Source organism: Dermacentor silvarum, chromosome 6 (genome assembly GCF_013339745.2).
Source record: "Dermacentor silvarum isolate Dsil-2018 chromosome 6, BIME_Dsil_1.4, whole genome shotgun sequence".
NCBI classification, from domain to species: Eukaryota; Metazoa; Arthropoda; class Arachnida; order Ixodida; family Ixodidae; genus Dermacentor; species Dermacentor silvarum.
Genome location: NC_051159.1, coordinates 121,743,208 through 121,757,323, shown reverse-complemented (window position 1 = coordinate 121,757,323; position 14,116 = coordinate 121,743,208). Strand labels below are relative to the sequence as shown.

The 14,116-nt window shown below is 47.5% G+C and overlaps 1 protein-coding gene across 1 annotated transcript in view; it reads right to left on the bottom strand.

The window, feature by feature from the left end:
• The window catches only part of LOC119456860 (Down syndrome cell adhesion molecule-like protein Dscam2), a 197,658-nt gene that overhangs the window by 144,604 nt on the left and 38,938 nt on the right, over window positions 1-14,116 (bottom strand). Inside the window, exons 3-6 of the mRNA XM_037718677.2 lie at window positions 11,938-12,096; window positions 7,092-7,238; window positions 5,921-6,038; window positions 996-1,186 (exon numbers count right to left, since the gene is read on the bottom strand). Of these exons, the coding sequence (XP_037574605.1) occupies window positions 996-1,186; window positions 5,921-6,038; window positions 7,092-7,238; window positions 11,938-12,096 (615 nt within the window). The remainder of the gene's footprint in view (window positions 1-995; window positions 1,187-5,920; window positions 6,039-7,091; window positions 7,239-11,937; window positions 12,097-14,116) is intronic.

Sequence of the window (14,116 nt, the reverse complement as noted above, 5' to 3'; positions counted from 1 at the left end):
GCCATGGCAACCAGGAGGGTGGGGTGGCCCGTGTGCACGTGGTCTCCTCCTAGCCAGCTCCCTCCCTTTCCGACCGCGTATATTGCTTTCCGCGGATGATTGCACATGCGAGAAAGGAAAAAAAAGGAGGGCGAGGAGGATGACGCGACCTTTTTGTCGACGACGAGACAACGACGACGCTCGAACGCCATAATTTGGTTTGTATGAATGCACGATTTGGAAGCATGGCTGTATGGCCTAATGGTTACGACGCTCGCTTTAGGATCGAGGGTACGCGGGTTTGAATCCCGCCTCGGCTTTTTTTGGTATCACCATTTTTCCTATCTGTTTGGAGGCGCCGTCGTTTGTGCCCCGGTGCCGCGGCGGAAGCCGCGGTGCCCGGCGCCGACGCGAAGCGGCGGTCGTTGGGGTGTTGCGGAGCGCAGCGTGAGCAGTGGTACGAGCGCGTTCGCGCGGTTGCGCCAAGGGGCGCCAACCCGTTCCTCTTGGTCGCCTTATCAGTCGCACACTACGTCACGGACTACGTCATACATTGACAGAGAGACATGCTCCGACGCGAGCGGCGATATGCCTTTGCTGTTGTTGTTGGCTCTTTACTCTCTCTTTTTAGGGGAGAGTTTTCCGCGCAGACGCCATAAAATCCCGGATCCTAGCTATAGAGAGCTTCACTGTAAAGAATATAAAAGTTGCGCAGGAAATGATTGACGATGATTGTCAGTGATTGCTGAACGCTTCCACGAAACTATTCGCTTGATTAAAGTAATGATGCGCTTGAAGGCGTATATTTGTTAACCAGTACATCTCAAGCGGTCACGTGTAAGCGTGCGTGGTCAGCTGCGTCTCAAAGAGCGAGGAACGCGGTGCGCAACTTTGTGCGTGCTCTCGCGGCGCGCGAGAGCACGCGAGAGTCCGACCACCGGGAAAATGGGCGAACGAGCCGAAGAAAGCTGCAGTCGCTTTGAAACGGCAAATGAGGAGCGAAGAAGCGCACTCACATCGCACGTCGAGCGTGATGGTGGCCCGCTCCTCGCCCACCGCGTTGTTGACCAGGCACAGGTATTTGCCGGCATCCTGCGCTTCCACCTTGCGGATCAGCAGCGACCCTTCAGACGGTTCGTGCCTCGAGCTTCCCACGACGACGGGATGGTGCGGGCTGCCGTTGTCGGCCGTTGTCAGTCTCTCCCACCTGCACAGGGACAAAGGAGAGAAAAAATTGGTGGCGATTTAGTGGAAAATGCGAGAGTAATGCGTTACGTCACACCTCTTTCGCGTCCCATATGCGATTTAAACCGCGTTCACCACATTGCAAAGTGTTCAGCACTCGACTAACGCTATGCCTCTTCGAGAGTCGAAGTGCAAGTCACGGTGGTCCGGAGCGGATCATCGTCTGTTACGCTATATACAGGGTGTTTCACTTAACTTTTGTCTAACTTTAAAGTTATGCAAATGTCACATACCTAGACAGAACCGAGGTAATGTTGTGTGACGTCGCTTGGAGATACTCAGATTATTTCTTGCATTCCGCCTAATTCGATAATTAGCCGTAATTATTTAATAAACTTCTCAATTATTATAGTTAGATGGAAAGTGTCAATTAAGAAGATTGTAGAGCAACATGAGAAACTCCCGATGCAGCTTTCCTGTTGCTCAATACGTGCTACATAAAAGTGTCTTTCCGAGTATGAAAGATGCCCGCGAATACACGCAAACTGCCTGAAGCGGTCAGTCGCGCGTCAATTTTGTGGTCGACAAAGTTGCCAATCCCTCTGCTTGTAATATAGGGACAATGAAAGGTGCTTACAGCTGCACCTTCGACTGCTTCTCCCACTAGTCTAACCGCTAGCGCTACTTTTGTAGAAGACCTCTAAGAACAGATGCGCAACCGAAAAGAAGAACACTATCATGTGTGCGCTCAACCTCCGGATACGCGTATGGGTCCCAGACATCTTTTCTTACTGTTACGCCTTGCGCACTATCACTCACGAGAGTGGACATTACGTTTGCATTAAAGGTCAAATGAACTCGTCAGTATTACTCGTTGAGCGTTACACGTGATGCAAACATGAAAATAAACGAAGGACAAAACCATTTTTCTTTTTTTTTTGCTTGAAGCGTGACAAAAACTCAGCTTCTTCATTTGGCAAGCTGCCTGTTTTTACACTCCAGGCGTATAAGGGGACGCCACCGAACTGCATAGCCAACTTCCCGGTGCCGAACTGCTGCCCGTAAGACCCTTGCCGGTTTTCTTGTGCCCCCACCACCCCGGCTCCCCAATTCTCTCCCACCGTTCCTGTTTTATTTTCTATCCACGGCGTTTCGTTTACGCTGGCCGGAATTTCCAAAGGCTGGAGTAACCTACCCGGCAGGACAGTCGCTCCTTTAAGCGATTCACATTGCAAATTCGATAGCGTGCACCGTTAAAGCCTTCCCGCATTCTCTTTACTTTTCTAGCCGCGCAGCGTCTTACTTTCGGCAGCCACTTCGTCCAGACGGAATCCCGAGTGCGATCCCGAAAACCTATTTCAAAGTCAATCGACCCAAACCGCAGCGAAGCCGAGCTGACAACGGCAGCTCCTTGGAGGACGCGCCACTGGCCGAGGCTATTTTGTTCGCGGCCGAGACGACGGCGCGAAAGCCGAGCCCTTTGTGAGGAAGACGGGGGAACGTGCTGGCGCGTCCGTAGCACGTATTGTGGTGTGCGATGGGGGATGTGCTGAAGGATCCGGATCAGAAGGCGTTCGCGCGAAGGGAACAGAACAAAACCGGAGGAGGACGAAGAAGCAAAAGGAGAAATGCGCAGCAAGGCAGGAGGAAGAATGGGGGACGCGGGGTCTGCGCAGGGATTCGCAGCTTAAGGTGTCGGGTTGTGCCGTCTCAAAGTATGCTGGCTGTACTGTAGCTTGGAGTTTGGCATTAGGCATCGGTGACTGGAGCGTTGCCAGTGTCGTGTGTTATTTCCTAACGGACGAACTTCTGGGGCGGTATTCTGTAAGAGTCTACCTAGTGGACTGTCCATTTCGGCTGTCGCTGATTGGCTGCTGCTTGACGTGCAGGAAGGAGACTGGCTGGCACCTTCCTGCACATCAACCAGCAGCCAATGAGCGACAGCCGAAATGGTCGACTTACTAGGTAGACTTACAGAATACGTACCGCCCCGTACCGCGAGAACTTGCCAGTGCCTCCTTTTCCGTTGCCAAATTCATTCCCAACGCTTAGTTTTGTTTGTTCTCTTTGTCTTCATAACCCGTCTTGTGCTGCGTATTTTTGGAAGGCCGTAACATCCCCCCTCTCCCCCATGCCTACCATAATTTAATCTCTGAGGCATCAAGAGTTCTAACGTTATTAATGAAACTGTCAAGGCTTGCAAACGGCATGAGATAGCGCGAATAACAAAAGCAGGCAGCAAGATGATAACAAGGCGCACCACTAATTTATCGTTTATTTCTTGATGATGCAGAAGGAAGGCTCGATTACAAGCAACCAACTCGAGATAGACATCGGTGCAAGGGCACAATAAAAAGAAAGCAATACCAAAACTACGGCTCACTCATGCCAGATTTCGATAGGGAGCACAAGTCGTTCACTGGCAATGCAACAGAAGGCATGCTGATATGAGATTATATCCACCCTTTTAACCTCCACGACTTCCATAACATCTCTTGTAAATCGATCAGCAGATGTTCACAGAACGACAGCTTTTTCTAAGAGTTGTTACCACATTACCAGCATTTCTTGTGCGCCATCAAGAAATAAACTGTCAGTTGTTGGTGTGTCATGTGATTGCCTTGTTGACGACCGTCATTGCGAGCACAATAACAATGTACGCAATGGTGAAGAAGAGTTTTTACCCATTCGCCATCACACATGTGATTGAACCCCTCTTGTTGGAACAAATATGCCCTGTGTTAGCTCCATGGCTACGGAGCTGCGCCGCTGAGCTCATGGTGCTGTTTGCAAGCCTTGACGAACCACATTGTCAAATAGTATACTTTCAAGTGTGTTCAATATTAGCGCACGTTAGTCATGGTACACTAAAATTCTTACGAAGCCTCCATAAGGTGGTCACCATGCGGTCGGTTGGTGCGTTTTTCAACTTCAGTTCCGACATCAAAAACTTTAACGCTTCTTTTTCAGACTTCTTCATGCTTTACCGACACCTTGACCGATCCTCGGTCTATCTTCCATAGCAAGCTTGTCCTGATGACAATGACCTGTGGGCTCGTGTCTCTACTATATTTTGATGATAGCCTGGGAGTTGCATAATAATAATAATAATAATAATAATAATAATAATAATAATAATAATAATAATAATAATAATAATAATAATAATAATAATAATAATAATAATAATAATAATCCCATTTTTACCTGAAAGTTTGATGGAAGGTAAATCTAGCACCAGCCAATCAGGCGTATGACTATGCCAACACGCATAGTCGCTGCGTATCCCGCGACAGAACGTCTTATCTTTAGTCCCGGACCCAGTGTTGAACATATATGTAAATATAGCGTAGAGCGACGTCTCGAGCATGACAGCATGCTCCGTAGCTTCCACTCCAGAGCCAGATTATTGTGAAACGAAATGCACGTGAAGCGCGGAAAGAAGCGCGCGAGCGCCGAAGGGGTATATGGATATTGACCAGCGCGACGCGACATGTTATATGCTCGCGGCGTTCCCCAAAAGGGCAGCCAGCAGCCAAGATGCCTTCGCCGCGAAGAGGCCGCCGCGCACGCCAGACGATGTGAAGAGGCTCTCTGTCTTCATCCATCAAGAGACTGCGGTGGAGCAGGACGGGCCGGCAAGCGGGGAAGACTGGGAAAATACGCGGGACGACATCCCTTCCCCTCTTCCTCCCGTCCTCCTTTCCCGTCCCATCTTCCCTCACCGAAAAGGCGTGTTTCGGCCCCGCGCGGTCTCCTTTTGACCAGCGGTCATTCTCTGCGGCTTGAGCCCGCAACTGGCTTGCGACATCCACGTCGCTTCGTCTTTTTATTTCTTCTCTTACGAGACTACGTAGCGGTCTCGGTTTCTGGCTGGATCTGGCTTCTTATCCTGTCTATACGCGCGCGAGGCGTCCGTTCTGTCTAGCCTCTCTTTTTTTTTTATTTTGTATTCTTGTCACTGCCACGAGAGGCGGTACTTTCCCCACTGCCATTCCTTCTTTTGCTTCGTCTTTTGCCGGGACCATATCAAAACTTATTTTGCCGTATGCTTCCCAGCTCAGAATGTTAGGTAGGGCGCATATGAGACGCAGTGCGAGGGCCATGCTTTTTGAGTCGCACATACTCTGTGAGAGCGCGGTGTTCGAGGAAAATTTTAGGACTTAGACAATTTTGTGATAGATGCCAAAAGAATATAAACGAGAACGCGAGGAATGAAGGAATATTTTTTGTGTGTTTTAATTAACAGGGACAACAGCAACACAATTGTTGCCATACTCCGTATGCGGATCTAGTTGCAAGAATGTGACGCTCATTAAGCTTCTTTACATGAATGTGGTTTTATTGCACGTCTCCTCCCTGTTTACCCCCTATAAAAGTGCGCGTCAAGTGCATGCGGGAAAAAAAAAGTATAGTACATGCGAAAAAAAAAGCATAAAAAACAACAGTACAGATCATAACCAGTGCGCGTCGTGGGCTCGGCCAAATTATCGACAGAAAACTGGTCCTCATGACCATATGACTTTACATAAAGATGGGAGCAAATGTTTACTGCGATGTTTAGTGCCATGAAGATTAGTCACACGAGTGACGGTCGCATCGATTGAGCCGCGCATGCTTTATTTTCGTAGTTGTATGTACAATCAAATTGTTTAAAATTTCATGACAGCAGAAGCAAGATTTGCTTTAATAACATATTCGCTGAAAATGACTTGTTTTTTTTAAGCGTAAAAATGGCGAAATGGCAAGTACTCACAGGTATTTGGGCGGAGGGTAGCCCTGGGCTGCACAAGGCAGTTCCACGGAGTCGCCTTCGTTCGCCACCACAGAAGATCGCACATTTGTGATCCGTGGAGGCACGTTCACTTTCAGATCTTTCCGAAAAAAAGCAATAAAAAAGAAAGTAAGAGAAAAAAAGAGAATTTTAATAAAATTGAGAAGATTCGCAATAAATTACTTGCAACTAACGCGACCAGTACACCACTCACAAGTAAGGAACTGCACATTCGGTCGTCCCCAACCATATATCTATCCTCTGTGTACAACACTTCTCAAAGGTTTCGAAGCCATAGCGCACGTGATCACTCCTGCACTTCGGAACAGTACTGGATTCACCGATAAACTTAACTTGCTGCCCAAAGACGGAGCATTATTTCCTCCTCAATTTCTTGATCTTCGGAGCTCCAGTAGTGCAATACGGCGTACTACGACTGATCTTCGCGCTCTCACGAGAGGCTTCGAAACTTTCGATAAATACCGTACATTTCCTTTCTCCATAAACGCCATCATCGGCAACAGCCCCATTTTAATCCCCGACTCTGGTAGCCGGCTAGTTTTGGCAAGTTGGTATCGATGTACAGTTACAGAGTATTTTCTGCCACTCGTTGAAGCAGCGACTAAACCATGACGCCATGTCATGTCAGTGAGCGCAAGCCCTGTGAGATTACGTCCGTGGTATATTTTCTCTAGGTTTAACTTGTACGCTTTCTTTTTTGGCATAGCTTGTAGATTATAAGTTATGAGTAAGTGGAAGTGTTCGTGTGGTTTTTAGCGTCTGCACGAGTTAAGCGTGATTTATATTCTTGAATGTACCGTTCTATATTTGTATTTAATTGTACCTTACGCTGATAGCTGTTCCGAGGTTGCATCTTGCACTGCTTCGCTTCTGTCAGTATAGTTTCAACTGCGATGCAAAGCGTAGTATTTTTTCTTCGATTGTTCATCCCCAAATATAGTTTTTTGTATTTCTCTCTCTCTCTCTCTCTCTCTCTATATATATATATATATATATATATATATATATATATATATATATATATATATTTGTTCCTCCTCAGCACGAGATGGGCGTTCGTGTACCACTTCTGTCACCCGCACTCCAAGGAAAGTAGAGCTGCGTAAGTAAGCATACAGAAGACGAGCATTACCTGTCACGACGAGTCTGCCGTAGGAGCTGAGCTTTGTCTCTCCAGTTAGCCGGTGCCAGGTACGACAGCGGAACTCGGCGGTAGCGTCAGACTGTTGAACTCGGCGTATTTGCAGCTCTCCGCTAGGAAACACGCTCATGCGACCACCTAGAAAAAGAAAAAAGAAAAAAAAAGGAAGTTGCTTACCTCTGAATTGCGCTTTTCGTTTATAAATTTCTACCTGTAGTTTTGAATGTGAATCAAGTTAAGAAACGTTTGCAGCATAAAATCAAATAGAATGAAACGGTAGCGCAGCAAAGTGGCTCTGCCGTGGGTACACGTTGTTACGCATGTCATTGGAGCATTTCTGTCGTGCGTACCTATCGCTATTTTTTTGTGCTTACGCTTTGGGTCATTAACTTCCGTGCATAAATCCATGACTCCATGACCATGACAGAACTCCATGACCAAAGTCAGATTTTGCTGGAAACGTTCATGGGGGTGCAATGTGAAAATATATTGAATGAACGTCGCGAAAAATTATGCGAGCCTCCATATTCACTAACCTTGCGACTGTAGCAGAATGCAGTTAGGCTTCAAGTAGAACCTGTTGCAGACTGACTGCTGATAGATATTTCGTGCGATTTGTGAATACGTCATCTACGTCGCGTGACCCAGTCTTAATCACAATTGCTTTGTCACGCTCCGATGGAGCTCCGAACAGCAGCACAACGGTGATAGATGTACTGAACGAAGAGACTGCGCCGTCAGTTATGGCAGATATGACTTGATGCCATGGGTTAATCATTCTGCGGGAAGTTTCTTTCCAGTGGCACGAAAACTAACGCGGCACGTTTCAGCTTCAGCCGAGTGTCACGAAAGCGAACGCGGTACATTGCAGCTTCAGCCGAGTGGAATCACGGCACATTCTTGACAAGCGCGTGGTCGATTCCGACATATCGCGTAAAGCGCAGCGCCGACATTCAGCCTTCGTTTACAGGAGCTCTCAAGCGCTCTCGACTTACAGGTCTGATGCACGTTTAATTAGCGCCACTGTGTCATTTTCCTATAGAACTTGACGAAAACGCATTATTTACAGAACAGGAGTGTGAATGGTGAGAAGTGTGGACTGATTAGCAGGGTTAAATGGGATGGATGGCTCGCAGCATGTTGCATTCCGGTTGAACTCCATCCTTGCCGTTAGCATTCCCTGTGTAGGTTTTAACGCGATAGCGTTAAGGGCCCCGTGTCGCAGAAAATCCGGGTTCGGCTTCGGCGTGCGATGTCAGCTTCCGTAGCGGAAATATAATCCGCAAGTTGTAAAGCATCGCGAATGATGTGTATTTCATATTTTTTCTTTGCGTGTTTTGCCTAATGTAGTCAACCCTGTTTGGGCGTGTGCTTGATTCTTGCATATATGATATATTTTACTGTCTCTGCTCTGTGCTAGTCTAGTAAAACACGTTGTTTGGTGGTGTATTTGATGCTTTCAAATAGCAGATTTAATTTCAAATAAAAAAACAACCTTACTAGTTTGTTTTCACGACTCATTTTTTTTTGCCATTTTACGCTAGAAGAAGTGATGGCTACATTTTGGCTACAAGCTACCCAGGCCTAACTGCATGGTTGGCTACTTTTTGGCTATAATATCCGTCTGTTTTGCCTATGTCACTCTGCGCCATCTGGCAACACTGTCCGCAACCACCCCGACCGCGCAGGACTCCGCGTGGTGCAGGGTTTTGGTGAACAAAAATTGAATTTCTTGCGCTAAAATCCGCCAGAAAAATGAAATGGTAAAGTACGACTTGACCACAACCTACATACATGGTGGCGTCGGATTGTAATTTGAATGTACAAGAAAACGTAATTCTGTTACGAGGAAACTTAAACACAAACCCCTTTTCCAACATTTCTACCATCCCAACCCGGTGCGTTCGGGTAATTTACTTGCGAAAGTTCTATCCGGATGGCGCTTCTATCCAGATGACGCTCCCTAACCTCGGCAGGTTAGGGAGCCTATATTCAAGCGCGTTGCATGTAGGCTCTCTACGGCAGGTAAAATTGGGACTCCACCTGCGTAATGTGTTTTCTACACGCGCGCGCGTCGGAGCAATAGCAAACAAAGAACCAATATGAAAATGTGCAAGGGCCTTCACATTTTAACGTAATACCCCTGACACACGAGCACTCTAAAGTCCTTTAGGTAAGGGGACATCTACTGGAAAGGCGTTCAAGCGCAGTGACACACGACAAAGGCGTATCTCCCTCCCGGCAAAGTTCCTTTGCGGGAAAGAAGATCGGGCATCTACTTTTCGAGCGGAAAGGCATACTCTCGCATACAGCGTGCACAACTTATCAATAGACGAACACGTGTTACATAACTACGGTGCCCCGTGAGTACTTTTTTTTTTACCTAGGAAAATGTATTAATCTGTAGCGGTAATGCGATTTGTCAAACAGTAAATATTTACTCTAGCTATACTCTCAAACGCCCGCACCACGTCGCTAGCGCCGCCATGTTAAATTACGAATATGCGCATTATAAGCCATCAAAAATGGACAAAAATGTTTTTAGGTTCTACAATCACTAAATGTAATCTACATGCGCATAGTCTAGTAAATGCTTTCTCTCTTGCTTCTTTAACAAACAACCAAAAGAACGCTTTTTTTCCGCGTTCATCTGAGGAACCACCTAAAGAAGTTAGTGAGATGCCGTGTGTCATCGGCGCAACTCCTTTCTGCAAAGGGTACTTCAGAGTAACAAAAGGGGTTTCCTGCAAAGGACTTTACTTTTGCCCGTGTGTCAGGGGTAAAAGACGACTTATATTGCCCCTAAAAACGACTTCCCAGCAATGCATTTTTGTTTAAAGGTGAAGCCGACTTTACTTTAGGGGATCGGTGTAAGCTTGGTCTTTGTAAGCTGGCTTTTCCACGTTCTGTGTTGCGGTGAAGTTCACTTGAAACAAAAATGCGATGCGAACGGGGCCCGATAACGCTATCGCTTTCTATTCTTAAAGGCGAAGCTTAAGCGTCCTCCAATTTTTGTGACGGGCTTCGGACTCTACCTCATTTGATAAGAGGGTTCTCGGGCGTAGCAATTGCCTGCAGTTTTGTTAAGCTTTGTCGGCCTGCAGCTGGTAATACCCTTCCTTGCTCCTCGTTCTCCTTTTGCCAGTCACTTTGAAAACCTGGAGAGTACTCTGGTTTTTTGCTTTCCTTCATCGCGATGGACGGATCACAAATTGTCCTTTTAGGGAAGCGGTGTAGAGAAGACGGGTTTCTATAGTTGCACGTGGCTCACACAATTCCATCGTATGAGATTCCACGGTGATTTTAATGTTGAAGTTATTCTAATCGTTCGTAGTGTTCTTTTTCTGGTTCGCCTCGCCTTTAAACCAAGCTCGAGCGTCACTTACTCCCGTATTCTCATACGCTCCTCGACTCCACTCGGTAGAGTACAGGGCTGCCCCTGGACTAAATAATAGACTATGTTTTAGAGGATTGCTGTGGAGTTTTTACGTAGTGCAGTGACAGCTCCGATCAAGAGGTGACGCGGCAATCAACTTTCCTGAGTCGAGGTGAAGTGCTTACTGGAGGAACCCTCTAGAATACGGGGTTATCATGATGTGAGGCTGTGAAGCCGATCATCGCTTGTTCCATCTGAGCTACTGCTGAACATTTGGAAGCGTTTGCGCAAATGGCCCAGAATATAACTAGACCTAGGCATGTAAGACACTAAACTTAAATGCAATGACCCTGGCCAGCCGCATTTTGAGAAATATAAGTACATTGGCTACAGTCCGCACGAACCTCTATAGCGAGGAGGCACTTAGTTTTATTGTTACACGCAATTACGTCATCAAAATTAACCGCGCCCATCGAAGACCACTCCCTTCTATAGGGACAGGCCGATTGGCTCGAATACATTAAAGGTCTGCTCCCAGACTGGTGAGTTGTGTGCCGACACGTACGCGGCAGGTGGACGTGAAAAACCCGTCCATTTTCTCCCTAATCACAATAAAAATAATCAAACCCGTTGTCACCACTGTCCTTCTTGGTCGACTACGCCCAAAATCGGGTATTCGATCGTGTGTCCAAAAGCGAACAACGTAATTGCACTTTTTTATGTTGAGGTGTATACTTTTTAGTTATTTGCTTGACTTTTGCACAGCAATGCTCACGCTCTTTCTTGAGGACCCCAGCTTTTCCAAAGTACAAAGAATGCAGTGCGGTGTTTGGAACTGCTGCACAACCGCATCTGCAGCCTCCAGTTAGAATAAATGCAATTACTTCGGACTTAATAAAACTTAAAAGTATACTAAATGATTTAGTACAGCCAGGGCCTGGAATTGCGCATACGTCGAGTGTGCACTCCCGATGTGTGTTGAAGCCTAGCGCCGTAGAAATTGCTCTGCTTTTTGTTGAAGCCTAAAAGCCGCCGCTGTTGAACAGAGTCTGCTATTGATCCTGGCAACAACCATGCGACAACTGCGGTGTCGACATTTCGCCACTATAAAATATGATATACATATTTGGTGCAAAAATGTATCCGTGCATCTTTGCGCACGGATCGAGAATTGTCTGTATTGAGCGGCATTGAACACGGCCTATCTTCTGGCTGTAGCGCGCCCACGCACGCACGCACACACGCACGCACACACGCACGCACGCACTCACGCACACGCACACGCACAAACGCACACGCACAAACGCACACGCACACACGCACACGCACACGCACACGCACGCACGCACGCACGCATTACGTGTACATATAAACACCAACGCGAGCACGAAAAAGGAAGCGCGAACAGTGTATACGGTGCCCTGGGCGTAAACGAACGGTGAAAGAGAGAAGTGTGCCCACCGTTGGGGACGACGTTGGCCTTGTCGGCAATCTTCTGCTCCCATGAGACGACGACCACGTCGTCCCGCACGAAGGACGGTACGTGACATCGGAGAACGGCCGTGTTTCCGGCGATGGTGAACTCGTCGTACACTTGCACTTCGTAGTATTGCTCCACGACTGGGAGTGGAAGAAGGAGAAGGATGAGAACGTGGACACGTGGGATAAACGAGTGCATTAACGCTCCTTTATTTCATTTCAAATGCTCGTTTTTCTTTCTCTCTCTTTTACGAGGTGGTTGGAAAGTGCGCCTCGAGTGAAAGGCTCATACGCGACTTTGGCGAGACCTACCATGATCTTAAAAAGGTTGGATCAGACACGCCAAAGGGTATTATTGAATGCCATATTTTATTTTTCAGTGGCGCCACAGTTGACATACTTTTTGGGGACACAACTACATTGAAAATGGCAGTTGCCAGTGCACCACTATGTGAAACATGCACAGCTTCTGAGTGAGCTCAAAAAAAGCAAGTAAACAAAAAGCAACTATATATTTTCTTGTGTGCGATACTTAACAACGCCGCTTGATTCCTTCTCTATATATTGCAAACCCAAAACTATAAACTGTGGTGGCGACTACGAAATAGGTCCTGCTCTCGAAGAGACGATGCCAATAAGAAATACACTATGTCTGATACGAAAAAAAAATGTTGTTGTTGCACTGGTCCAGTTGGCAAAGTTACCCGAAAACGCCGCGCTTCACAAAAGTCGAGGCACAACCCACTTTACGCCCAAACATATCTGCTTTCGCAATTGAAAAACAGAACCAGGCAAGAAAAAGAAAAAAAAAACACCGCATATCGACGGGGTGAATGATGATGAGTGGGTGAAGCTCCGGAGGGAATCATCGGTAAACCGTGAATCTTCCGTGGAATTCGCCCAGTCTCGCCGCACTAAATCGAACGATTGACTTCCACCAATGACACGCGCCATATGTGACGTCATTCCTATTTTATAACAGCGCCCTTCATTATAATTGCACCATCTCCCGCTTAAGGGGACGCTAGCACAAACGCGTTAGAAACGTGCAGTACTCTCTAGTAAGGGGGAGAGGCCACAGCGTCTTACGCAGCCGTTTACACATGCCGGAACGTGCACCGCGTTTGCCGACGCCATCACATGACTGCTGAGAGAGTATAACCCCCGTATTCATAAACGCTCCTCGACTTGAACTTGACTTGCCACCACCTTGGGCAGCGCGTTCGAAACGCGTTGAAGGCGGTGGCAAGTCAAGTTCAAGTCGAGGAGCGTTTATGAATACGGGGGTAAGGCGGAGAGGCCACAGCGTCTTACACCAGCTTCTTACACGGGCCGTAACGCGCTGGCTCAAACGCGTTAGAAACGCGCAGTCTTTCGTTAATGTTGGGTATTTATTGTCATCGTGGTGCGTGTGTCCATGTGCGCTTCGTGGCGTAGTGGTTAGCACCGCGCGTTCGGAAGCGAGAGGTCCCTGGTTCGATTCCGCGCTACGGACACAACTTTCGTAATTTTTTTTCTGATAAAAGTAGACGTGGCTACCTACTACTACGACGACGACTACTACTACTACTACATACTACAGAGGAGGGACAGACCCACAGCCTAAGGAGCTTCGCCCCTAAAAAAATTCGTCGGCCCTTCCACTCCGTAAGATGTTTAACCAGCGAAGCTGAAATGTGCAGCCCTGGTGTTTATCACTGGATTAATCGCGATGGTTCATTAAAATATTTCTAAATTATCAGGTTACACACACGTTCGGCTGCGACGGACAGAACGACGTCACTGACGGTTAGCCCGCAGTCCGCCGTTGTCGCTTGCGTTCGATGTCTCGAGTTTGCTCGGCAGCGTGGTTAGCTGCATTCGCCCACCATTGCTGCTTGCGATCTTTCGAAATTAAATTGCCGCAAGATTAAATCTGTGCATTACGTAAGACGACGAATGGCTTATACCCCCGTAAGCTCGGCCTCCCAATTACGACGACCGAAGAGAAGTGAAATTCTACGCTGGAATGATGAGCGGCAATGCAGCCATTTGTGAAAGACGACAACGAACGCGGGAGAAGTGGCACAAGCGCGTGCCGAGCACGAGCACGAGCGCCACCCAATTGGCGCCAACGACCCAGCCGCGGAAGAAGACGACGACGCTCCAGTCAATGCTGATG